The sequence below is a fragment of the Prionailurus viverrinus genome, chromosome C1 (assembly GCF_022837055.1).
Source record: "Prionailurus viverrinus isolate Anna chromosome C1, UM_Priviv_1.0, whole genome shotgun sequence".
Classification (NCBI taxonomy): Eukaryota; Metazoa; Chordata; class Mammalia; order Carnivora; family Felidae; genus Prionailurus; species Prionailurus viverrinus.
The window spans coordinates 56,302,398-56,329,444 of record NC_062568.1 but is presented as its reverse complement, the minus strand read 5'-3'; the positions used below and the strand labels follow the sequence as shown (position 1 = coordinate 56,329,444).

At 43.7% G+C, this 27,047-nt stretch overlaps 2 protein-coding genes across 4 annotated transcripts in view; both read left to right on the top strand.

Moving 5' to 3' along the window:
• Nucleotides 1–18,368, top strand: part of METAP1D (methionyl aminopeptidase type 1D, mitochondrial) — a 90,655-nt gene extending 72,287 nt beyond the window's left edge. The window contains exons 2-10 of one of the 2 annotated variants that reach the window (XM_047872074.1): nt 271–428; nt 2,446–2,595; nt 4,058–4,206; nt 4,786–4,828; nt 8,442–8,605; nt 15,281–15,378; nt 16,690–16,737; nt 17,679–17,757; nt 17,912–18,368. In XM_047872074.1, coding sequence (XP_047728030.1) covers nt 271–428; nt 2,446–2,595; nt 4,058–4,206; nt 4,786–4,828; nt 8,442–8,605; nt 15,281–15,378; nt 16,690–16,737; nt 17,679–17,757; nt 17,912–17,990 — 968 coding nt within the window. In that variant the 3' untranslated portion in view covers nt 17,991–18,368. Of the gene's footprint in view, nt 1–270; nt 429–2,445; nt 2,596–4,057; nt 4,207–4,785; nt 4,829–8,441; nt 8,606–11,213; nt 11,787–15,280; nt 15,379–16,689; nt 16,738–17,678; nt 17,758–17,911 lie in introns of those variants that run through there. The other variant, XM_047872075.1, reaches the window with a different exon arrangement.
• A 4,911-nt stretch (nt 18,369–23,279) lies between these two features.
• DLX1 (distal-less homeobox 1) lies at nt 23,280–25,927 on the top strand. 2 transcript variants are annotated; one of them, XM_047873345.1, is made up of 3 exons: nt 23,280–23,592; nt 24,282–24,481; nt 25,673–25,927. In XM_047873345.1, the coding sequence occupies exons 1-3, from the start codon at nt 23,280–23,282 to the stop codon at nt 25,925–25,927; spliced, it is 768 nt and encodes a 255-aa protein (XP_047729301.1). The 2 variants fall into 2 exon arrangements, with proteins under 2 accessions (XP_047729301.1, XP_047729302.1); XM_047873346.1 differs by lacking the exon at nt 24,282–24,481 and having other exon boundaries at nt 25,673–25,749.
• Nucleotides 25,928–27,047: the final 1,120 nt, after the last annotated feature.

The following is a 27,047-nucleotide window of genomic DNA, read 5'->3' as shown; positions in this document are numbered from 1 at the left end:
AGCAGATGCTTCTATATGTTCGTTTCCCGTTAGAGTGGAGTTTTCCATTGTCAAACATTTATGTAAACATAGTATTAGCTAATAAATATGCTGTGCTATTATTGTACTAGAACTCAGAATACCACTGCTTTCCTTTCTATTTGGGGCTTTTCCTTTTTTGAGCCAGTGAAGGATTAGGATAATGATTTAATAGACAACAAAGCAGCATCTTAACATGTAGCACTATGTTAGGTTTTTTTTAACTTAAAATATGCCTATTTCTGCTCATAGGTTATCATAGAATTCTGTCTTCACCACTCAATCATATCTACTTACACAAGCAGTCAAGCAGTCAACAAAGAAGAAATTTCTTTTTCCGGAGACAAAGAGATATTTCACACAGTATAGTTTTGCCGGCCGCAGCTTCTCCAGCCCACCCAGTGCCTGAGGTACTGTATTGCCTATGATCTGCTGCTCTTTCCAGCCAAGATAAAGGTTAACTGCAGAAGCGATCAAATGTGTTTGCGCCTTTCATTTCTGAGCCTTTTGAATCCTAATTTTTAAAGTTGGTTTATGATTTAAAATTGTGATTTGAGAAGTTGTAACATCTGCAGTTCTATCACGTTAATTTTTTTTAACTAAACCTCTCATCTTACAGCTGCTTAGATTATTCAGAATTAGTTTCTACCATGGAATTTTCTATATTAAATTTCTAACATGAAGGTAAAATTACGTGTCTATAGTTTCTTAACTTTTTCAGAGAAATAAAAAAATTGGCTGTCAAATTGGGATCATTCAGGAGAGATTACTTGAAGCCAATACACTAGGTGTTTTTTTCTAAAGCCTGCCCTTATACTTTCCATAGGATTAGTGCTGCTGTTTTTGAATCCTCTCTTAGAATAATTAAATAAAACCTCTTGCCTCAGAGCATTCTTGATTTTTTTTTTCAGAGATTACAATTCTGTGGAAAGAATCTATTTTCGAAATGCAGTATAAAGGAGGTGTGTGGGTCATGTAGGAAGAATGAGAACAGCTGAAAGAAGTATAGATTTCTCACAAAAATCACCTGCCTTCCCCCCTTTATGCATTTTTTTTTTAGCAGTAAACCCACATTAAGTATATTATACTCCCTGAAAGTGAGTGGCCCTTTTTTGTGGAAAGGGGCCAGTGAGACAGGCTACCAGAGCCCAGAAGTATATTCCTGGTATTTCCTTAGTGGGAAAGAAAAGGAAATGTCCAGAGAGATGAATGTATTGTTTTAGAAGTGTCAGTGACAACCCAGTAGCCCTTCTGCCTGTAATTGTAACCTGGCCACATCACAAAGCAGAGTGGAGACGAGAGCACAGTCTGCGGGGGAGACCGGGCGAGCTTTGGGCCCTGGTGGCAAAGCTGTAGGAGCAGGTGCTCATCCAGAGCTCAGCTGTGGTGCTGCGAGCAGTGGCATTACCTGTGTCAGGAAGGGCCCTCTGAACACAGGAATCAGTGACAGTGCTAAGCCCTGTGTGATACGCTTCACGAAGAGCAGACCCCTAACCTCAGCCCTTCCACAGTTGCTGTGATGTCAATTGAAATAGCGTTATCTCCCTCAGCTTCCTGTTCCCAACTGCCGTGTACCCTTCCTGGGTACTGTTCAACAATGCTTATGTGGCACTTTCCATAAATAGATTGTAAAGACCTGAGCAAAACCTTGGGACTGAAAGAAGCTCTGTGTGTAAAATTGTATTTATTTTCTGAATGCTGCCCACAGGTTTAAGTAAGCAGTGGAGAATGTTCTGCAAGGGCGATCAGAGTTGAATGTTTTGAGTTTGGGGGGGGTTTCTTTGTTTGTTTTTGACAAGTGATGGAAATGTTCTAGGTATTCCTTATGCACTTAAAAAAAAAGAAAGAAAGAAAAAGAAAAGAAAGCTGTTTGGTTTTGTTCTCTATTCCCTTCTTAGTTTGGGTACAGTTGCGAAGTGTAAGAAAAGTGTCTACGTAATAGGCTTCAGAAGACTTGACAGTCAGCCTTTTACATACGTTCATTCGGAGAGGGTGTTGTGAGCTATCCTTTGCATAAATTTTATCTTTGTGTTACGAAGATGAAAGTGCTCTTAATTAGCCATTGGGCAATTTGGAAGCTTGGTGCTATTTTTTTCATCAATGGCAATAATGCTTCTTACGGGCTTGGGAGGAGGAAGAAAAGAAAACCACTGTTTGTTTTGACCAGAAGTCTACTTCAGACCAGTTTGACTCAAAGCACAGTAAGGTTAACAGACCATCCAGAAGCAGCACTAACAGGCAACGTTAAGTTCAAAAGGGCAGGGGAAGGAACTGGGGGCAGCCTGGAGGGTCTGTTGTGCTGGCTTCGGAGGTCGGTGCTCCGGCAGGAAGGGCAGAGCTCCATGAAGCAGGAGGCTGTGTCCGAAAAAATGATCCCATTGTCGTGTGCTGGGTTCTGATCTTCATTTTCAATCCTTTTTCCTCAAGCACATAAAGAAGCCAGACTATGTGACGACAGGCATTGTACCCGACTGGGGAGACAGCATAGAAGTTAAGAATGAAGATCAGATTCAAGGGCTTCGTCAGGCTTGTCAGCTGGCCCGTCATGTCCTCCTCCTGGCTGGGAAGAGTTTAAAGGTGGCGTCTCACCAAGCCTCAGAAGGGCTTACAGAAGGGGCAACAAACCCTCCTCTTTCCCTTCTTTCCATTTAACTCTTCTTTTGTATACATCTAATTTGTTAAAAACCAAGTAAAGCCTGGGATGGGGGAAAGGGATTTTATTATTTTATGTGTTTTTTTTAAGAGGTAACTTAAAATCCAAATTCAGTTTTAAGTATCAGGATTCCAGAGATACTTTGGGCCCAGTCAGCCTGTCCAACTTGATCCAGGGCAGACAGCTCTGACTTCTGCCTCCTTATTCCTGCCTGTAGTTTCTGCTTTTATTCCCCACATTATTTCTGTGTGCCTGAAGAGTTGTTCTGCCTCATCCTTTGTTTCCTGTTTTCTTGCATTAGCTCTGCAAAGAAAGATTAGAGCAGATAACACAAAGCTATAGGTAATATAAAAATGTAACAACTATGGACAACTATCTTACTACAAGATTTAGTTCTTCCAGAATAATCTGAGAAACACCCTGCTTTATAGGAATCCTTAAATATATATATATATATATATATATATATATATATATATATATATAGGCCTGTAGTTCCCAAAAGGTGGGCAGAATTTAAGAAGTGAGTCTCAGGAATGAAATCACTTAGGGTATCATTTGTGTAATAAAGTTGTTATAGCAACATAACTAAGCTTAATGTGAATATCAAATAACACAAAGCAATATTACAGAAATAGTTAATTTTTAATAAAAGATTTTGTTTTAGAATTTTATGACTTACGAGTTTATGGAGATATCTTCATGTACTCATAAAACTCAATTTTATTTTTGTTTTTTTTAGTTTGAGAGAGGATTTTTTTTAGTTTGAGTTTGAGAAAAAAATACTCTCCAAAGTATTTTTTTAAAACAATGGATTTATTCAGGTATGAAAGAAATCAAGATTTGTGAAAACCAAATTTCTACGATAGGTATCAGACTGAATTTTTAAAATAATGATCCATAATCTCCCCACCATTGCTGCAAAGCTCATGTAAGATTTCTCTTAGATAAGAAGGTGTGGGATGACCTACTTTTCAAGCTTTGTCATCTAAACTGAAGATACTTTTGAGAATGTATTTATATGCTTCAGCTAGCCTGAGGCACTAACCATTGAAGAAGAGGAAGGAATTGCCCAGGAAGCTTTGTGAAGTGTTCAGGCCCAAAGGAGTCATGTCATTGAATGACTCACGGATAATTTAAAGGATTTTAGAGTTTAAAGTCTCCATTTCCTAATAGCCCATAACACCATCCTATGCCCAAACAGTTGTCCAAAAGGCACAATTAAAAATTTAATGTTAATCACCATTAATTAAACTGTTGTATCACAAGTTTATCACAGTAAATTTATATAATCTCATCAGAAAGTACTGTAGCTGTAGACATAGTCAATGAGTGCAGGAAATGACTTCAACGGTTGCTGCACAATTTCTTTATTTAATATTTTAGGTTGACATGACAACTGAAGAGATAGATGCTCTTGTCCATCAGGAAATCATCAGTCATGATGCTTATCCCTCACCTCTAGGCTACGGAGGTTTTCCAAAATCTGTTTGTACCTCTGTAAACAACGTGCTATGTCATGGTATTCCTGACAGGTATTCATTGCTTAATAACATATTGTTCCTTCGGAAACTAAAACATGAAACTAAGATCTATAACATTTGTTGAAAGATACTAGTTTAATTGAAACCCACCTGTAAACTTTTGAAGCTGATTATGGTAAAACAAAAATTTTGAAGTATTTTGCCTCAACGGGACATAATTTAATGTTTGTTAAAGCAGTGTGTAATCCACACAAGTCATGGTTCATGAAATATTTCTTTTACCTTCTTAAGTTTTAACCATATAAATGGTAAAAATCCAAATGTAGGCAAATATAGATTATCAACTGTTGTTTTGGGTCTTTGCAAAATTAAGGAAACTAATAAGTACATTTTTTTAAAGACTGTTTTAAAGATTTTTAAACAATGGCAGTATGTTCCTATTATGTATGTCTTATAAAATTTGATGTGACTAATGTAACTTAAAGATTAGATATAGTTATTCCATTTATTCCTCTTCCACTCCAAATTATCGTTGTGACTCACTGGGTGTGTGATAGTCTTAGGTATTTATTTTTACATTCCTTTTATTGAGATCTGTCTATCACCATTTTTATTCTGTTTATGTTTCAGTCGACCTCTTCAGGATGGAGATATTATCAACATTGATGTCACGGTGAGTAAATAATATAAAAAAATAGTCTTTGATCAACTTCAGAATTGCTGGTAGCAACAGGAAGAATTGTGGATTGAAAATGTGAACTGCACCAAGGGAAGTGCTGTTTACTTCCAGACCCAGACGCAAGCAGCTGGTTTCCTTTTTTGTCTTTAACTCTGTGTTTATTCCAAGTAAACCCAGGCCTGACTTGAATTTAGGGCTGGAATCAGATGCACTGAGATCAATGTTGGCCTAAGTGAAATGTCAACCCAATCCTGCTATGTGTCATGTTTTTGAGAAGGTGTAATTGTTATTGATCCACTGTGTAGTTAATGCAGAGCACCACAGCACTGGGCAGCTGCTGAAGCTAGATATGTATGAGATGAGCTAACGCGAAGAAAGCCAGCATTTTTCCTTCACTCTGCCAAGATTGATCTTCCTCTTCCTGCTGATTTTGAGTGGGGCCTGTCATTATCTTACTCTGTCATTAGGGGCTACATTGGCCTGTGTGTGTCAGTCTATTTGGACAGCAACTCTTTTGCTAGCAGTGTTCCTTAGATTTATTAAAATCCCTGAAGGTAACGTCGTGTTCCATTTCTGGTATAGAGGGTGTAGAGAGCCTTGAACTTGGAACATACAAACAGAGTGGTTTTCTCACTGACCCTAAGTTTTTACCAAATGGTTAACAGCCTTTCTTTTAAATAACAACCCAAAGTGATTTCACATGGAAACTTAGAATTGTACAAGCTCTAACCTTTACTAATTCCCTCAGCCTCTCACTATTCTCAGACTTGGATGATTTGTGCCTTGGCAGTTCATTTTACTAAAAAATTTTGTAGTGGTTCCTTTGGATTATGTAGATTAGAGATAAATTCTATACATCTGATGATTCATAAATTATTTTTAAATGAATAAATAAAATTTAATCATCTGATGAGAACTTGTTGAGACAGACAACATTCAAGGAGTATAGCTTCTATTAATAAGGAAATATTTTTAATAATAGTTATTTGTCTATCCAGACCATGAAGACAGGTAAGCGTGGGAATGAGGTAGAAATTGGCATCCAACCGCTGGGTTTGGTCAAATTTTTAGTTGTTTAAATTAACTCACTCTTGTCTTCCTATCAGTTTGTATGATAATATAGTCAGGGATTCTTTTATTGCTGATACTTTTTCATATATCATTTTGTCCTACTTAGAATACTTGAACATTTGCTCCACATAGATTCAGTTGGTTTATCTTTCCAACTCAGAATCCTGTAGAGGGAGATATTTTATGAAGTATACCTGAAATAAAGTATTTTTCATGATATACTTTTCTTTTGAATTGTAACTGATTTAGGGGTTTTACATTTATCATCTCACCTAATCACCCCCTAATAAAATATTGCTGCTTTGAATGAAACCAGCACACTCTTTGCTGCTGCTTCCAGTTCATCCAAGGAGAATATTCCATGCCTTTTCTGTTTTCCTGAAGACTTTTAATAAACAATTCCAATTTTAACATTCAAATATTTCACAGTTGCAAAACTAATAAAGCAAAGTGAAATATTTCAGGTGTCTAGAAATATGGAGGAGTCAGGAAGCATACAGGTAGGTATCCTAACAAATTATATTTCTTTTTCTTTACCCTTCCCCACAAATTATATTTCTTATGAGATCTTTTATTAAGTGAAAGACTCCATTATTAGATCCTTATACTTTATTAGAAAATACTCATTGTGTGTTTTATAATTGTTTACATGTAGTATATACATCACAGGAAAACAGGCATCTTTCCCCCTTGAAAGGTGAATGTTAAAAAATAGACAATGAGATATCCAGAGTAGTTGCTCAATAAATATTTGTTTAATAAATGAAGTACAAAACAAGAATACTTTGTGAACACAAATCCTAATTATAGATAACTGCCACAGACTTTCAAAAGTATCGTTATTTCCATATATATTGAGTTTTCTAAGTAGTCATTTTGAAAGCTAGCCAAAAGAATTATACAAAGGCAAATAAAGATTTTAAAAAATATTTTTACTTAAATAACAGTTATAAAACACTGAGTTATACATTAAAATTTTTTTTTAATGTTTAGTTTTGAGAGAGAGAAACACAGAGTGCAAGCAGGGGAGGGGCAGAGAGAGAGGGAGCACAGACTCTGAGGTAGGCTCCAGCCTCTGAGCTGTCAGCACAGAGTCCGATGCAGGCTGATGCAGGGCTCGAACTCACGAACCGCGAGACCATGACCTGAGCCAAAGTCAGAGGCTTGATGGACTGAGCCACCCAGGTGCCCCTATGCATTTTGTAAAGTGATTATTACTCTTGTATTGGCAACTGTTATATATTTGTGTATAAAATCAAACTTGTACTTTCTTGGATTGCAAATGGGAATAAATGTATAAAATTCTATTGCAAGGAGTTAAGGTCATTTGACATAGTAGAGAAAACATTTGATTAGAAGCCAATAACCCATCATATTAATCTGGATCTACCTCTGTATTCCACCACTAACCTGAGACAAGTTACTTGTGTATGCCTCAGTTTTCTAACTTAGAAACCGAAGACATAGTAAAGACTTTTCCTGCTTCCCTTACAGAGGATAGTATTTTTTTAATGCAGAATAGTATACAGATTTAAGATATTAAATCAGTATTAAAACAGTCAGGAAGCTCAGATAAACATCTTTTTATAAGTTTCTGCATTCTACTTCATGAGAAAGAGAAATGTGAAAAATAATTACATAGGTCAAATTTATGCAAAATAGCAAATGCCATGCTATGTCTAAGGATCAGCTTTCAACCAGTCTCCTCTACCTTCTCTGTTTATTATAGTGTTTGTTATTATTGATTTTTATAACAAATCTGGTATTTTTCAAGATCCTATGGGGCCTTCTGAATCATTGACAACTGATAAAATTGTTTTTTCTGTAATTTTATCCTGAAGTCTATTTTGTTATCGTTTAATCCTTTAAAACCCATGTATAGTGTTTTCTGTTAACATTCTGCTATCTGGAACATTTGATTAAGGTTTCACTTCCAGATAGGACTTTTCCATAGCATATTTCATTCTCATATCAAGCCACTTCAATTCTTAGAACTAAATTCTCCTATGTCTAATACTGACAAGTCTATTTTATTTCTTCTTATCTATCACTTCCAAGTATAGAAATGGTAAATAAAAGATCATATATCTCCATGACACTGAAGAAACTTCTCACTATGTTAAATACTTCTGGGTTCTTTAGACCTATTATGGTAATTATGGGTCAGTGTCTTTGGTCAGTAAATTATGCATATGTAGTTTTGTCTTCTCAGAAACAAAATGAGGTATCAAAACATTTTAATAGCATTGCTAATCATAATGCTATTGAAATAGCCCTACCATTACATATTTATTTTTAAATTTTGTAATATTGTTGTATGGCTTCTTTTTTTAAAACTTCTGTGAGGCTTTAGCATGTCCCTTTTTTTTTTTTTTTTTTTTTTTTTTTTTTTTTTTTTTTTTGGTAGGGAAGCTTAAGAGTAATTCTGGAAGGGTGAAATATATGAATCTACTAAATGCATAGATGAGCACAATATATACTTTAATGAGTACATTTACAAACAAGAACATATTTTAAAATGTTTGCCTGTGTTTAGGTCTATTACAATGGCTACCATGGAGATACCTCTGAAACATTTTTGGTGGGCAATGTGGACGAATGTGGTAAAAAGTTAGTGGAGGTTGCCAGGAGGTGTAGAGATGAAGCAATTGCAGCTTGCAGAGCGGGGGCTCCCTTCTCTGTAATTGGAAACACAATCAGGTAAGCCTTACACTGACAAGTAAAGGGAGGGTTGGCAAATGGTACAAAGGTTATTGGTGGCTTGGTATAAAGTTGATGACATGTTTTATGATTCAGAACCATCATTTCAGTCTGATATCAGTATGTGGACTGCCAAGCTGCAGTGTTGTTCCCTGGGTTTAAAAAAAAAAAAAGAAAGACTTTAAAACAGTGAATTATACTCAGGTCAGCGGGAAACTTATAAGAGCAGCAAGCAATATTTATACGACTGCTTTAGTTTTAGCTCGACATACTAGTCTGTAGTGTTCCTTTACTCAAAATCATACCAAATATGGAAAAAAAGTACCTAAGGGGGTAAACATCCCAACTCTTGGGTAATGAAACAGGAGAAAAGCTAAATTTTATAAAGGAATGAGGTGAAACATATTCTTGTGATACAAAGGTAAAAAGCATTAGCTCGAGCAAGCCTTACCTTTCAAATCAGTGGATTAGCAAACAGGCTAAAAGGGTAAGCTAATGTCCTTTTCTCGTCCGGTTCTTTTCCTGTACACCATTGTTTATTTTCCAAACGGTATTCTATGCGTGCTTTGTGAGTATATGTGTATTTTCTGAATTCAAGACTTTTCCCTATAATCTGTTACCTACGTTTAGATCTTTTTTCCCCCATAACTGTTTTGAAGTAGACATACGGAATATGTGTTTTCATCTAAAAGTAATACATTTTGTTAAAGATGATCACATCAGTACCTTTTAAAGCACTGTTCTCATTAATATGAACCATTGAACACTTCCCGTTTGTCTAAAGGATGGAAGGCGTAGTCACCTTGAAAAGATGCTGCCTTTTTTCTTCGTAAGCCCTCAAATACTTTAAGAAAAAAGGCAATAAAATATCAGTTAAATGTATTTATGGCTTTAAAAATATTGTAACAATGTCTGAATCAAACTTTAGTAAAATCTCTTTGGGTTATATCTGAGAAGCTTTTATTGAAGACTTCGAGCAAAATTGTGTTTTTGACAGTTTTAAATTATAGGCTAACTAGCCTGGGAAAAAAGGATAGTGTCTCTCTGTTCTTTCATAGGAAATGTTGAATCAGACCCCTACTGGGAAAAGAAATTTAATGCATATCTCACTATCTTACTGTCCATGAATATAATAGAAATGAATTCAAAATGCAGTTTTATTTTTGCAAATGGGATGAGTCGATAGATGTATCTCATATTTTTGAACACCTAGGGTTCAACAAATTTACTGGTGGTGCTCTTGCATTTTAACAAAATTTATTCTTCAGTAGAAGGGGGCAGAGAACACTAGATTCTTATTCAAGCATTCTATCGAGCTCTGCATTCATGGCTGTGTCTAAAGGGCATGTCAGCCTTTGATTCTCTCTGAGAGGTAATTATCCTTTTCCTGTCACGGAACAACAAATGATAGCTAACTACAGAGGCACATTTGCAGTAGTCACATTCATCAACTGCAGAAAAAAAAATTCAATTTAATTGTGCAACACAGCTGCACATGGGCTTTTGAGCATTTCTGTTGTTCTCCCTGTCTCGCTATTCCTCCCTCCAGATCTATTTTTTAAACTTTTTTTCTGGTTATTTTTTCCCCTTTTTGTCTCTTCTTCCATTTTTACTCTCTGTACTTTCTTGTTAAAGTAATTTTCCTTTGTGGCTCTCATTCTTTTTTCCCCATTGAAGGCTATGAATGTAGAAAATTATCACAATTACTCATATAATTGAGCCTCTTTGTAGCAAGTGCAACTCCAGTAGCCTTTCTCCATCATGAAAATGGTTTCATTATAGGGTTTTTCATATTCTCTGACACCATCTACACAGAGGAACAGGCGTGCAGATGAGATGTGCTAGGAACAGGCTAGATCAGTAAGGTCACAGTAGGAATAATTAGCTCTGCTATGGAAAGAGCATCTAGGCCTTTTACTGCTACATAAATGTACTGTCCGTGGCTTTTAGTCACAAAAAAACTTACTAACAAATGGAGCTCCCGCCTACTACTTTGAAAAAAAGATTTGTATCAACACTACAATTTTCCATCATTAAGACTAATAACACAGAGCCTAGTATACATCAAGGGGAATAAAAAGAAAAATCTCACATTCAAGTGGCGGCTGGGTGCTGACCTTTGTTCCCTTTTTTTGTGTACGACTTAACTCTTTACAAAAAAGAGCCACACGCCACACCAACATGCAGGTGAACTCCAGCTAGTACTCGCAAAGCATAGCATTCAGTCGGAAAATCTGATAAATCTCCATGCAGGATAATGCATTTCATTACATATTCACTACATTAATTCTAGCTACATAAAAAGAAGAAGAAGAAGAGGAAGAGTAGAATTGAAAGTGACATTGGATTTTAGCTATCTGGGCGCAAAGGTCAGTTTTCGCAGAGGATGAATTTGCATGTACAAGCTCCTTTGAAAACCAGATCAGTCTCAACAACTACACTTACAAAAACTACGTGAAAAATAATAGACAATGAACTTTTTACTTTTACCCTGATACATTTCGTTGTTTAGATGGCTTGTGTCTGCCACTGGGGACTAACAAATGTTTGTTCTGGTGTGTTAAGGCAGTGTTTCTGGACCTCTATTATTTCGCCTTTTCTTATTCAGGCAAGATCTCAAGGGAGTAAATAAACAATCTCCACCTTTAAGCCAAAAGTACTTGGAATCATTACAGACCGAAGGTTTACAAGCATCTTCCAACCAGCCTTACTTATTTTAAGATATTTACCATCTTTCACACAAATTCCTTCTCCTGATACACCATGAAAAGAACATGCAAGCATCTTTTATGAGTAGTACGTCATCAAAAACCGAGTGATCTTTATGGGAAATTTTGAAATTCTCTGAAGCCTGTAAGGATGGGATGATATCTCCGGAGAAACACTGGCTAAAATAGTTTAATGAAAAGAGTTCTCTCTGTGCCCTTGTGCTTCATGAGGGATGGCTAGTGATGTTTGGGCTACAGTGTTACCATACTCCCTGTACCTCCATTTGCTTTAAATTATTTCTAAATCCGTGTATTTGTAATTATCTCTAGATGATATGATCCATGCATATGAGAATACTGTGAATGTGTAGATTCACGCATCCCAAATATGTGACAGTTCAATCAAAAATAATTTAAACTTACAGTTGTAAATGTCATGATGAAAGTATCAATAAATGGTTTTTAATGTTTAATTCATAAGTATATGTTTTGATATTAATTTAGAAGAATATAAAGCAGATTTTTAAAAATAATCTCTTTCTATTAGATTATGCACATTTAAACAATAAGTGGCTCAGGCAAAATAAGTCATTTTAATGTCATCCGTGATGGATTTTTCTTGACAGCTACTGTAAATTACAATTACACTGCTTCCCTCTGCACACGAAAGTAAGCACTGCAATAAATTATCTTTTATTTCAATCCATCATGTCTGCTTTTCGGAAACAGAAAACCTCAAATAAAAGTTCAGCACTATTGTAAGAAAAATACAGTAATTTGTGATCCAGCTTGAGACATAAACGTGTACCGCTCTTTTGGAAAACGGTTGTTGGCTTTCAAAAATATTACTAATTGTACTTAAACATTACTTGTCATTAGAGGGGATCCTTGGACTTGTGCATTCCTTCATTCAAAGCTTACTGCTTAAAATAAAAATCTGGAAAGACTGAAGTAAAATTCTGTAACTTGGAAGATCAGGTGCCATTTAATCAGAGATACGACTGTTTGGAAATTGGTGCTGTTTATAGGATTCACGTAGAAATGGTGATAAAACTATTTCCGTGTGCATTTTTATTTCTTTAGAAGAGCATGCACTTAAATATAGTACTCCTCTGCCCTCTTGGCGAATGTATCCTTAGTCATAAAATGTAGCTGAAATGTATTAAGAGTTTTAATTTCTCCAGACAATACTTCAATTGAGGAAAACTACCTCATGAAAGGGAATTAAACTGAAGAAAACAGTCACAAGATGAAATTCCTTAAGAGAGATTTCTCTTTCAACTATAAACTGTAACTGAAACATGAACTATAATAATAGTATAATTTGAAAGTAAGTTCATAGACTATGTTTATACACTTCCTTCTTCCTTTCCCCTCTTCTCTCTCCCCAAATAGTCCCTATGAAGGACTTCAAGTCATAAACGTGCTCAGGCTCATAGGCAAACGTACTGCCTGAGAGGATTTCTAGTTAGGGAAAATCAGAACAAAACAGCTAATGCCAGGAGAATTCTTTTCAGTAGATTTCAGCAGAAAGAAGGCAGATCTCATGAGTGGAATGTCTAGGACAAGAAGACCCTTGTGCTCAGAAATGGTCAAGGCCCTGTAATGGCTGGTGTTGGGGCGCAACGGAGGCATTTCTTGGGCACCCCTGCCCATCCAGCTGTTTCCATTTTCCTCAACACACCAGTTAAGAAAAGCACACATGCTCCACCTTCCCATGCCACAGTCAGGGTTACCACTACTTGCTTTCCTGTTAGAGCGGGACCTACTATTACAGGTCCCTTGGATTATCTCCATGAAATTAGATTTGGACCCTAGAATCAGGTAGATAATCTTGTGTTTCCCATATATTCCAAAGTAGTAGAAGGAGCATTATTTTAAGTAGTAATTAGGGACATTAATGAGATTTAATGGCATTTAGTCCCAGTAAGTATGTGTTGAAAAGCTCACTACAAATCCAAAAGGAAAATACCCTGAAAAAGCAGATAGAAGTACATACTTAGCTTCTGGGAATCAAGCATTGAGATGGGTGCTTAGCCAAGGAGCTGAGTGAAATTTGTCCGGTTCTTTTCTTCTTTCCACCCGGCTGTGAAATCCTGACCCTTTGCGTTCATGACACATACATTCTATGATACTCCTATGACCATAAGTTCCAGCAGGATCCAGGCAGCAAATTGTTGTAGGAGAATGCACTCAAATATCTTTAGCCACCTTGTAATTGCCCAGCTTTTTTTATGAAGAGGAATGAGAGGGATGATGGCAGAGGGAACCCAAGTGTTTTTTCAGAGTGGGTTTTCTTCTTCTTCTTTCATCAGAAATTAAAACGAAGATTGCCATTGTAACACACATTTAAGATGTAGCCGTGATGCCTACCAATCAGTTAGATCCCAGGGGTTTTTTTTTTAGGGTTTTGTTTTGTTTTGTTTAGAAAATAAAATAGAACAGTTTACATTGACTGTTCTTAGAATCATTGAGGTCTGTTGGGATTGAAGTCACATAATTTACAGGTTTAAGTAGAACCCATTCTTGTAAAAAAAAAAAAAAGTCTTGATCAGTATTGTCTTGTCTCAGTCTCTCTTCCACCCTCTATCCACTCCTCAGTTTTTATTCAGAAATTGTGTGGTACAAATGGAAACACCTTGGAAAAGTTTTTGTACCTCCTGCCCAAAGAGCAAAAGCACATAGAAATAACTATAACCATAAGGTACAACTTTAAGAGATAAAAATGTTGACTTATTATTCCTGTTGTCAACACATGCTTAGCTTACCTATTTCTGCACTATCGGTTACATGGAAATTAATTCTGAATGAGAGGCTGTCCACCTGCTATTTGTAGTGACATCCTGGTCCAAGGGAAGATATCTTACAGGTCTGGAGATGCAACTTAAACGTATTCAGTGATAACTATTGACATGAATGCTCATAGAGATGCTGCCTTTGAGTTCATGTTAAATTGAACCTAGGGTCTGTTGGAAACTCTAGTTTGAGATCTGAAAACTGATTTTGGTAAAAATTTAAATAGGAGTCCTATAAATCCTGATTTATTGTTATGGTTAGGGTTAGGGCACTGTGCCCCTTATCCATGTGGAAATATAAATTGTTAATGGTATATATGTTCTTATCTTTGTGGTACTCCTAGAAATGAATATGTTCACCTGATTTCAGAAACAACTTCTTAACTTTATAGGTGAAGATTTTAGGGTTGGATTCTATTTGCCACATTTCATTTATATGGAATAGATGGAACCCAGTACATTTGCATGTAGAAATAACTAATAAAGCGTTAAGAATTAGGAATCACAATACTAGCTTCTCTTAAGCATCACAGTGATTAAAAAACATTCTGTGTGAATTTTGTTAATGATACAGGTCTTACATGGAAATCCCAATGAGCACAAAGTTTTGGAGTATTTTAAGAATATTGACAAAGCAGATTTGACCTTTTGTATGAGTGTTTCTGTTTCTAAGATGTATAATGTTTTGAAATAGGCCAAAACAAGGGAACTATAAAAGTAGGAAGTCACATTTCTAGATTGCATTTTTGTTTCTCTGTTTGGTTCTCAAATTAGTATTAATTTGCACAGTCTTTGGTGAAACCTCATACAAACAAGGCAAGTTTTTATTCCCTGCATTCTATACACATGTATTTTGGTTATGTATATCGATCTATATATGAGATAACACTCATTTGTTATCTAAAAGTGGCCTTGTTTGAATGCTGTACTAAGGTAAATGAAACAAACTACTATGTTAGATACATACCTTTTTTCTTCATTTATCCAAAGGGAGTCATTACATGCAATGGCAACAATTTTAATTATTCCAGAATAATGAAAACAGTAATATTATCATCTGGCTCTAAATATAACTGATTTTTTCTCTTTCAGGGGCTATTTTAAAGTGACTTTAAGTATGCGTTAAAAACTTACCTAATTTAATTAAATATTTTGTTTGGTCACTTTTAAAGCCACATAACTCATCAGAATGGTTTGCAAGTCTGTCCACATTTTGTGGGACATGGGATAGGATCTTACTTTCATGGACATCCAGAAATTTGGCATCATGGTAAGAAAGTGATTGAATGGAATCTGGAAAAGGCAGTTTTGTTCCTGAGGCTCCTCTAACTTTGAATGCCTATTATCATCCTTTGGTGTGTATGCATGTGTATGTGTAGTGGGGGGGGGGGGTTACTTAATTGTAACCAGCACATTACAATGTTATTGGATTAGAGCCCAGCAGTTTTCAGTCTCAAAGAAAGGTTTATTTTGCTTTTTGTCTTCCCACAAAAGGTGATGGCTAGAAGGCACAAGGGATATTTGCCTACAAAGTTACTGAAAACAAAATGCCACTGCATCAATGTCCCAGCAGCATGCACATACGACTGTTTTCTGTTTTTCTTTTCCTACCCCCTTCTCTAACCGCTGACTGTTGTGGTTAAACTTCATTACATCCTACACAGCGTTGACAGCTGATCTATTTAGCAGCATGTACTCTTTAGTGATTTCTAGATTATACCCACCCTTGTGTTCCTTCCCCAGAGCCTCCTCTTTTCACTGCCTGGGTGTGCACCCTACAGTGAGAACGCAAGGGTGGGCCAGAGCAGTGGGAGGATTTGGGTGTGGGTAGGAGGCGGTTCTATAGAGCGGCCCCCAGGGGAGCTGCACACCTGGACAGGGACCAAAGGAAAGTTGGGCCTTGACCTGTGTGCTTGGGGTGGGAGCAGTCCCTGGAGGGAATACCGCCTGGAACCCATTACCCGGAAGATCTCCGTAGACCCAGCAGGTCAGAATTCCTTTTGCACCAGAGAGTCCTTCCTCCCCCCACCCCAGGCAGCTCAGAGGAGGTCCGGGGCAGGAGTGCAGACAGAGCATCTCAGGCGTGTACCCCACCCTGCCCCAACACTTGGAGTTATTGCAGGGTTACCCGCCCTGTCCTAGCCTCCTGCTCCAATCTGCACACTAAGTGGCTGCCTTCCCTTCGTATCAGTTCCCCAAGGTATCTTCCTCTTTGGGGTAGGAGGGCAGGGCCTAGGACCCAGTGAAACCAGGAGACCTTGAAGCAAGTGGCCAGGGGACAGTGGAGGGGGGAATGCAACAGGTGTCTGGAACACCCAGGCTGCCTCTGCTAGGCCTTGGTGCACCCTTCCCAGGGGTCTTGACCCCCAGCAAAGAAAATGTAGAGGCTAAGGCCCAGAACCCCTGTGTTTAACCCCTTGGCAGTAGCCACTACCAGGATTCTAGATCTCTCCATCCTTCCTTCTACCCTAAAAGAAAATAAGTAAAATGACCAAGGTTTTTGAGCAGTCCTGTCCTTCTAATTCTGTTTCTCTTTCTCTCCATTTCCCACTCCCCCTACTCCATATATTTTGTTTTGCAGCGAATGACAGCGATCTACTCATGGAGGAGGGAATGGCGTTCACCATAGGTCAGTGCCCAAGTTCCCCTTTAGAGAGCGGTGGCTCCTGGGTGGAGGCAGCAGCGCTGGCCTAGGCCAGGCAGTCCCGTGAAGGAATAATAAAGCCAATCAGTGTAATGAAATAATTCAGATGCATAGCAAATCTGATTAAATAATATCCTCGAGTCCCATCTTCCTAAATCAGATACTTACCGACACATTTAGGAGACGGCAGCCGTCCAACCTCTAATTTTGTTACCAGCATAATGTGGTGTTTGGTTTTTTGTTTTGTTTTGGTGTTTTGTTTGTTTTTTTTTTTTTGGTTTTGGTTTTGGTTTTGGGGCTTTGTTTTGTTTTTTTTTCATTAACACCCAGTGACTAGAAGTGATTATGTCCCTTGCTCTCTGTCAGCAAGTGGTATGTCCTTTCTGGCTGCCCATTCCTGGCTGATCATGTGGTTGGTGTCACCACCAAATTCCAATCACCTCAGACCTCAGAGGCATCATCTTTCTGACTGTGGTACTTAATGGAGAAGCAATTAGAGTGAAATAAGAAAATTGTTATTTGCTGATTAATGAACATTTTGAGCATGTTTTAAAAATTCAAATATTTTTAAAAACTGACTGGTATTTATAAGAGGGACTGGTGTTTGGGTGGTTATTATCCACAGGGTCCTAATTAAGGCTTGATTAAAATGCCCTTTTTTCTAAAAAAAAATTACGAACTAGGCAACTTCATACATTTTTTAATGCGGTGGTGTTTCCTCTTCCTACTGTTTAGTTTGTAGTATACTATGTAAGCAACATCAATTATCAGCCCTTGCGAGATGACAACATGAACCCGTGGGGGAAGCACTTGCGGGGAGGGGAGGAGAACCATCTTATTCTCTTTTTTCATAATCAGCCGAAACAGAAACAATATTTGACAAGAATCTGATTAGATCACTGCAGTAAATATTTTCCTTCTTACAGAGCCAATCATCACCGAGGGATCCCCCGAATTTAAAGTCCTGGAGGATGCATGGACTGTGGTCTCCCTGGACAATCAAAGGTGTTTGCTTTCTGTGCCATTGGCTTTGAATTCTATGGGAAGGGAAGCTTCGATCAACGGCCCTGGCCCTGGCGGGCTGCTGCTCCTCGCCCCCGTACCCCGACCCCACAGCTAGGGGTGTCGCTCTTTCCCATGGCTGCTGTGTGTGTTTCAGGTCCGCCCAGTTCGAGCACACCGTTCTCATCACGTCGGGGGGCGTGGAGATCCTGACCAAACTGCCCCACGAGGCCTGAGGAGCCACCTGAAGGTCACAGAGGCCAGGAGGTTTTTATCCTAAATTGTTGAAATCTAGCTGGAAAACTTTTAAAAGACACAGGCGAACGGCAGTTCACGCAGTAACCAACCTAGCATTTACTCTTGGAAAAACCCGGTGGGGTTTGGGGGCAGCTGGGAACTCAGATCTCAAGCCCTGCCTTGGCCTGAGCGGCTTCAGAGGGATGGATCCTGGAGCCGGCTCGGCTTCCCAACGCTCCGCACTTCCCAACGCAGGGAAAAGATTCTGGAGGGGAATAGGGACGCCCTCCGTTGGAAGAGGAGGGATTTCTAGAGATGCATGGTTTTCGCTTTGCCTTGTCTTGACTCTGACCAAGTAAAAAGCTTTTCCTTCTTAACCATTGTGTCTGTGTTCCTTGCATCTCTGACAGTTACTAGGGGGAGAGAGTGGGTGGTTAATTTTTGAATCTCTAAACTTTTCACATGTGCATGTAAGGAGGGAAAAATGAGCCTAGATGTTAGCTGGGAATTTTTTTAAAGTCTCTTTTTTCTGCCTTGTGGATCCCACGTTGGCACTCTCAGGGGCCAACCACCCCCCAGCCTTTCATAGCTGCTTTTGGAGATGAAAAGATTAGCCCGCAAATGGAAGGGTTGGTCACAAACATTTCCTTGCCTGTGAACCCTGGGCCTGGTCCCTACAGGGCTTTATCAGTCCAGAAACATGACTTTCCCAGTCCCCTGTGGCTCCTCCTACTTGTCCCTCATCCTACCCTAAGTGGCCATCCCTGAGGTTACTTTTGAGAGCCCCTCTCCGAACTCCCATCACACACACACACACACACACACACACACACACACACACACACACAGGACTGTATGTTGCACTAGGAATTAGAACATCGGCCCCACCTGTCCAGATGTGAGCAGTGTCCAGCCGGTCTAGCTCCTAAGCAGACCATATTGGCCCCTTTTGGACTGTGCTCTTCTGATGGAGACCCAGAGGATCCCAGCACGGGGAGATACGGAAACTTTTGAGGGCTAGAGCCAAGTTAGCTGGGATTGGAGCTGGCAAGCCCACAGCTCCACCTGCTTCCGAAGCAGGAAATCCAAGGGGCCACGTTCTGCATTTCCCAAAGGCCGATTTCTGATCAGAATACCCTTCCTTCCTCAGCACCCTCCCCCCCCCCCCCAGCACCTGTTCACACCTGGGCTCAGGTGAAGAGGTTTGGGGCCTCTAGCAGACCACATAGAAACTATCCCTGCTCTGGTCATAGTTTAAAGAGCAAGTTCAGTGAAGGTGTCTGGGCAGTCAGGGGTTAGGCTAACTTTTGCTTCTACTGAAACGGGTTTTGCAAAGTTGCCACCCTCTAAATACAGCTTGAGCTGCAGAGCATCAAGGAAATGTGAGCACCTGTAGTTATGACAGGTGGCCTCTGTGATCAGGACCCAAGAGGCAGCTCACTTTGTGACACTCAGAGTGGAGAAGAGATGGGAAACTGAAGCCAATAAGTGCACTCAGAAAAGTGGCTAGTTCAAGCTTTTCCCTAAACTTGGATTCTCTTAGGTGTCCTCCAACTCCCTTTCTCTGTGTCCAGAGATGTAGAATTTGGACCGAAGTAGTTCCAATTCAAGTGGATCTGAGAGCTGGAAAAGACGAGGAAAAGGTTGAAGATTTAAAGGACCATAGAAAAACTTGGGGGATGCTTGAGAGTTGGCCAAGCAAAAGCCTCAAGATGAGGCTGCTGCTCTGGACCCATCCGATTCTCTAGTAAGGAACCAAGCCCAGATGGCCTTGGGGGAGGTTTGCCAGATAATGATTGCACTTCTCTCCTAGAACAATCAGATTGCAATGGTTAGCCACTTATCTTATCTACGGATCAGTTTACTCCAAGTTCCTCAAGAATAATTTTATTAGGACCACAGGATTTTACCATCCACTGGGATAACATGCTGCTTGGGCAGCAATTATTCTGAGGTGGAAGTATTTGGGGGACAGGTTTATAATCCTATATATTAAAGTAACTAGTTTAAGCCTAATTTAAATATTATACACACGTATATGTATATATACCAGCACCAGCCAATACTCGCTCCGTAGGAAACAAACTTGAATTAGAACGAACTCCGTTTAACCTGCTTTGAAGTTGAAGTTAGAAAGCAGATTTAAAAATACCCCATGCACCACAGCTACCACCTCCCAGATGAACTGGCCCCAAACCTCCCGCGGGGCCGCGGGGATTTCCGCCCACGCGTGGCCACGGCTACCACCACCCGGCGCGGGTCCTGCGGTGTCTCCAACAGGTTCTACTCGGAATCCGGGACTCTCAGAATAAATGTGAGAGTTTTGCTCCCTCACAGAGTTGGGGCAGGCAAAGATCTTAGCAAACCAACGTTTCAGAACAGGTGTCTTAACAGCGGGGGTTTGGGGGGCCTGCGGGGGAGGGATCCACTCTGGGCTCCGAGAGTGGGGGGAGATAAGATCGCTCACTCAGAAGCTACTCAAGGCCTGGCGTCTCCGCTCCCGAGGGCCCCGGCTCAGCCTTCCCTCCCCAGACCTGCTTCTCTGGGGCTAGGAGATAATTCCCGAATGTAGAGACTCCCTCGCCCACACATATTTCATTTCTAACACAAACAAGGCTCTGAAACCTTTTCCTGAGGGGGCGCGTGCGGGTCCTTTGTTCCACGGAGCCAGCCCTGTCCCCTGCGCTGGAAAGGCTTGGATTCTCCCCCTCCAGATGTGGACCGAGAGCCCTGTAGACAGTCGCGACCTGTGGCCGTCTCTCCCCCCTTCCCTCATCTTGCAGTTCTCTGGAATAAACCCAGCCGTCGGGTTTCCTCACGCGTAGCCCTGAGCGCCCGAAGTCAACAGCCACTTCCCACGGTCCCAACCCCGACCCCGCGCCAGCCGAGGCAATCACTTACGTGGGGCAGGGCCCGCTATAGGTGCGCGCGAAAGACCGGGGCCCGGGCGGCATCCGTGCTGTCGTGCGTGCGTACCGCACCTCACTCCACACCCCGAAACAGGCGCTAGGAAGGAGCTATTAAAACCACAAGTGCAACAAGGAAATCAAGAGGAGTCGAGCGGCTCCAAGAGCAGTCTGGTGGCGGAGTCATTAGCTGGTTGTTACTACAAAGCATCACCGTGTGGTTCGGTGATTAAGGGGGAAAAAAAATCTTTTTAAACGTTGGCAAACCCGTTATTGGTTTGAAGGATTTTTTTTTTTTTGCTTTTGTTTTTCTTTTTGCTCCAACCACGCTGCCTGAAATATTGCTATCCCCAACATCATGCCCTTAAACCAAAGGAGAGGGATTCCGCAGGCAGCAGCTGCGGCTACAGAAGTTAAAAAAGAGAGAAGCCCCTTCCACTAATATCTGTAACGACAGCACGATGTAATTTGTTTTGAATGTTCATTTTTATTGGTGTTCCCTCTGCCAAAATGTGCTTGATTACAGAGGTTTGTCCTGTGATCATTGAGCACTCCAGACAGGGGAAGGTGCATCGCCGAAGGTTCAGCTCAGGCCAGATCAAATCCCGGGCTGTTTAACGCTGAAAGGCTGCATGTTGCTATTAGTGTTAAATATATGGCTAATTATGCGTATGAAAATTAAACATCAGTGTTATGCTAATGGGGCGCCTTCAGCTGCGGATCGGAGCACTTGAGACTACCATTTAATCAAATGAATCAGTAACTAATACATCTGCACGTGTGAACTTTCACAAGATCATTTCCCCGTTCCCGTCACACCGCTAAATTATGAAAGAAATAATTATCAACACTTTCTAATTACCTAACAAAGTAATTTGGGATTCACCGTGGGGCTGGCGGGATGGGGAACCAACAGTCCCTAGCAGGCAGCGTGGTGTGCGCCACGCCTCGTGGGGGTGGCTGTGTGGTGGCGGCGGCGGGGGGCTTTTGTGCGCTTTTCTGTACCTAGCGCCCCAGAAGATAGAAGGCGCCGTGGCAGCTTTTGCTAGCCCTGCCCCCAGGCCCAGTGGCGCCCGCTTTGACCACTGGAGATGAGGAGGATCCTGGGCGACAATGAGAGACATGATTGTACAAAGATATGCGAGCCTGCCACTGGCCTGTTTTTGCCGCGGGTTTCGGTGTTCCCCAGGACTCCTAAACCCGGGGTACTCTCGCCAGACCCCGGAAGGCCGGAAACTGACCACCTGGTGCTGGTTGCTCAAGCCAAACTGAGCCCGCCGGCTCCTGGGCTCCACTCTGCGCCGCGCCCTTGGGGCGAGTGCGTCCGGGGCTTTCGGCGCAGAGGGAGTGAAGAGGAAGGGGAGGCGGAGGAAGGTTGGGAGGGAAAGAGGGGGTGTGTGTTGGGGGGAGGGGGCGGTGCGGCCGCCTTTCCTGGGAGGAGAAGCGCGGGTTCCTGGCTCTCCGCGCGCACTGCTTTAATCAGACCGGTGCAGCCTCGAGCTGGAGTGGCCAGCTGGGCCTGGAGCAATGCGAGCGGGCCCCAGGGAACGGCGGCGGCGGCGCGGCGGCCGAGTGAGTGAGTTCGCCCAGAGGGCCCCAAACCTGCCCCCAGGGATGTGGCAGAGCGGACCCGAGCCAGGGAGGCGCCGCCGAGGGGAGCGCTGCGCTAGGCACACGGCTCTCGGGAGGACAGCGCTCGGTTGGCCGCCTCCGGTGCCGCCACCCCCACCCCCGTGCGCGACTTCGCGCTCCGAGGCCGCGGCCGGGCTCCGGAGCCCTAGCTGACCGCTGGACCGGGTGACGGCGGCTGGGAGAAGCGATGCCCCTTTCTGGGCGTTGGGGGCGGGCGGAGGGTGGGGACAGTAGTGGGGGGAGGGCGGCTGAGCCGAGCCGCTGGTTTCTGGGAAGTACGGCGCGCCGGGGGAGGCGGGAGGCTGAAGAGCCGCGGGCCGCGGAGGTCCCGGCGCGGGTGCTGCAGCCCATTGTGCGCCCCACGCGGCGCGCTCTGTTGCAGAGGAGCCCCGGCCGGGAAGTGTGGACGCGTTTCTCCCGAGGCCCGGCCGCCTCGCCCGCTCTAGTCCAGCGGAGCCGGAGCGCCTCGGACCAATCCCCGGTGATTATGCAAGACAGCGGACCAATCAGCTCCGTCAGCTCATGAATATTTATGACCTTGGCTGAGTCAAAGCTTTGAAGCGAGTTTGGGGAGCTCGGCAGCATCATGCTTAGACTTTTCAAAGAGACAAACTCCATTTTCTTATGAATGGAAAGTGAAAACCCCTGTTCCGCTTAAATTGGGTTCCTTCCTGTCCTGAGAAACACAGAGACCCCCAAAAGGGAAGCAGAGGAGAGAGAGAGACCCACACCCAGACCCCGCGAGAAGAGATGACCATGACCACCATGCCAGAAAGTCTCAACAGCCCCGTGTCGGGCAAGGCGGTGTTTATGGAGTTTGGGCCACCCAACCAGCAAATGTCTCCTTCTCCCATGTCCCACGGGCACTACTCCATGCACTGTTTACATTCGGCGGGCCATTCGCAGCCCGACGGCGCTTACAGCTCGGCCTCGTCTTTCTCCCGACCGCTGGGCTACCCCTACGTCAACTCGGTCAGCAGCCACGCGTCCAGCCCCTACATCAGTTCGGTGCAGTCCTACCCGGGCAGCGCCAGCCTCGCCCAGAGCCGCCTGGAGGACCCAGGTACGTGCGCCTGCCAGGGAGAAGGAGAGGGAGAGGAAAGGGTACGAAGGGAGAGAGGGAGAGAAGGAGGGAGGAAAGGAGGGAGGAAGAAGGGGGAGGAAGAGACAGAGAGAGAGAGGAGGGAGAGGGGGAGAGAGAGGTGGGGGTGGGGAGGGCGCCGGAGCAATGGAGGTTTCGGGTATCAATCTATGGATCCTTGTCATAGCAAAGAAAAAAAATATTTCAAAATTCCACCCAACTCGCGACTATCCAGTAAAGGATAAATCTGAGATAAATCCCCTGGCACTGTCTGGGCCTCTGGGTGGCTCTGTGCGCCGAGCACACAATGCCCCTTTGGAAAACAGAAACCCACATGTGCACGTATTAGTCTCAGTAATTATTTATTGCGTAGCGCTATAAACAATGTATGCAATTAAGGGTAATTAAACCTCAACTGCCGCCTGCAAAAATAGCAAACTTTCCCTGCAAAGGCAGGAACTGCACGCTTGGGAACTGCCCCAGTCCGCCTGCAGCGGCCCGGGTCTGGCCCTCGGACTTTACGGGACACTTCCCTGGCTTTCGGAGTTTCTTGAGCGTTCTTTCTCTCAGCCCAGCCACCGCCACCCCTCGGTTGCCACTGGCCCTGGGCTCCCCACACTAAAGGCTTTCCCTGCATTAACAGCGGCCCTCCGCTTCTGCTGTCCCTCCAGGGGCTGACTCCGAGAAGAGCACGGTGGTGGAAGGCGGTGAAGTGCGCTTCAATGGCAAGGGGAAAAAGATCCGCAAACCCAGGACGATTTATTCCAGTTTGCAGTTGCAGGCTTTGAACCGGAGGTTCCAGCAAACTCAGTACCTAGCTCTGCCCGAGAGGGCGGAGCTCGCGGCCTCCTTGGGACTCACGCAGACGCAGGTACCTTGCCGCTGCCCCTTCTGCCAAGCGGGCTTACCGCGGCCGGCCTGCGCCCGGAGCTTCGCGTCTTGCTCTTTGCGTCTCAGGGTCGGAGATTGTGTGTGTGTGTGTGTGTGTGTGTGTGTGTGTGTGTGTGTGTGTGTGTTCCCACCCCTGGCTCTCCCTGCGTCTCTCCTTCCTTCCTCGTTCTCTCTGCCCTGGCTCTGGCTCTGTCGCTACACTCTGTACTCCACGCTACCGGCCGCCCGGCCCTCGGCCCTTGGACAATCTGATTAGGGCGAGGAAGGATTTCCCTAGACGTTTGTTTGGGGACTCTCGGGTCACACGTGCCCGAACAACTGGAACAATAGACGCTGGGCTTAATCCCTTCTTTGCCTTTAAAGTGTGTGGCTAATGACTCAGGGCCCGGGCCGGAGCCTCTGTCTCCCTCCTCCTCCTCTTTCTCACCCGGTTGGGGTAGGAGGAAATCCTTTCCTCCGCCTTCTCACCTCCCAAGTCCCAGACCCTGGAGGAGAAACGGGACCTTCCTTCCCGGATTGCGCTTAAGACTTTGGGGAGCCCGTGGGCTTTCTGATCACGACTGGCGCAGGTTTCCAACGTCTGGGCCGGGATTTGGAGCAGAGCTGGGGAGCGCAAACAGACACTAAGACACTTAAAGGTTGATTTAAGTCCAAATGAAAAGTTTAACGAAACCTTTGGCCTCCTCAGTCAGCCCCCAACTCATTCAAGGGCAGAAAGAATGGAGCAAGGAGAAAGCAGGTGGCATTGCAAATAAATTTCCTCCACTCCTTTCCTCCACACGATTCTTTTATTGATGTTCATATTGGACTTGAAGACTCCATGTTGTGCAGGCGCTGCTTCTTCCCCAGACTATTGCCAGGGTCGGGCTGAGTTCCTGACAAGCGAAGGTCTGGACCCCCCCCCCCCCACCTTCACTCCTCACCACCACGCCCCCTTGGCTCTCTGAGAGCTGCCCCTGCGGGCCACCCGAGGCCGGCAGCTGGGCCTGCCAGGCTTTGATTCTTATAGGTGATGGTGGGGCTCTGCTCCTCCAACGGAGAGCTGCCCAGTGGCACAGGGCAGAGAGGGGGATCCTTCCTCGACTGTCCCACGCACAACCCCCTTATCTCCCCGACGACCACGGTAGGCACAATGGACCTAGCCCAGTCACATTATTGTCCGCTCTTGCAGGTCAAGATCTGGTTCCAGAACAAGCGTTCCAAGTTCAAGAAACTGATGAAGCAGGGCGGGGCGGCTCTGGAGGGTAGCGCACTGGCCAACGGCCGGGCGCTGTCTGCCGCCTCCCCGCCAGTGCCGCCCGGCTGGAACCCCAACACCTCATCCGGGAAGGGCTCGGGTGGCAGCGCGGGCTCCTACATCCCCAGCTACACGTCGTGGTACCCCTCGGCGCACCAAGAAGCTATGCAGCAACCCCAACTCATGTGAGGTTGCCCGCCCGCACCCTCCCGCCTCTTTCCCGTCTCCCCCGGCCCGGGCCCCTCCCGCCTCCCGGTCCATCCACCCTGTCCGCAAGCCCTGGACCCGGAGAAGGACCCGGGGGGAAAGAAGAAGAAACAGCGAAGGCAGGACGCCCGCCAACTCCTTGGAGTCCCGCGCGGTCTGGACCGGCGACTTCCCGGCGCCCGCGCGCTCGCCCTCGCCCCGGGCCTGGGCCGCGCGGCGACAGCAGACAGCGGCCTCGGAGCGCGGGCACAACTGCCCGAGACAGCCAGAGCAGCAAGACGAGCCAGCTGGACCCGACCTGCCGACCCTCAGCTGTGTGGGACTATCAGGAAAAACAAAAACAATGTAGAAAAAGCAAAAGCTCTTTTCTGTTCTGTCCGTCTCTTGTCTCCTTTCGCTGTGTATCTGTGCGCTGACGAAGTCGAGGTCCTCGTCCGTCCACTGTCCTCAATCTGCGGCCTCTGAAAAAAGTCACCAGGTCGGAAGAGGCTCGGGCCGCCGGGCCCCAGCTCCGCATGCTGGGACGTTTTGCCCTTTCGGACCTTCTCCTGGGCCTGCCTCACCATCTGTGTAGTTCGTTCGGGAACTGGGGGGAAACTGGAGGGAGGGGTACTTATTTATTGAGAAATGGACTTCGCCTGAGGGTGAATGTTGGCCAATTCGCAGTTCTGTGGGGCGCAAGGAGCGCACGGTCCGAAAGCACCGATTACTTTAAACGCACCCGGAAAAACGAATAAGGAGGACCTGGTGATTTTTAACTTCTACAGTAACTTTTGTACTTCGCTGGTATGGAGAGGTTGGAACCTAATGCTTTGCATTTTTACATGTTCCGTATTATTTTTAAAAGAAAAAAAAAGAGAAATGAAGCAACACAATTTTCTCATCTCGGGAAAAACACTTTGGTCGCTTAGCCTGGACGAGAAGGAAAATCCTAATTCCCTCCTTGGGAAGCAAAGGAGAGGACCGATGGGCAGTGAGGAAAAAACAGGCAGGCAGAAAGGAGTGCCCTAGAGCCAGTGAGCTTTAAAGTAAGACAAAAGCAGCACTAATCCCCAGAGGCTCAACCACAGAATAATGCCAGGCAGCACCCTGGACGCCTAGT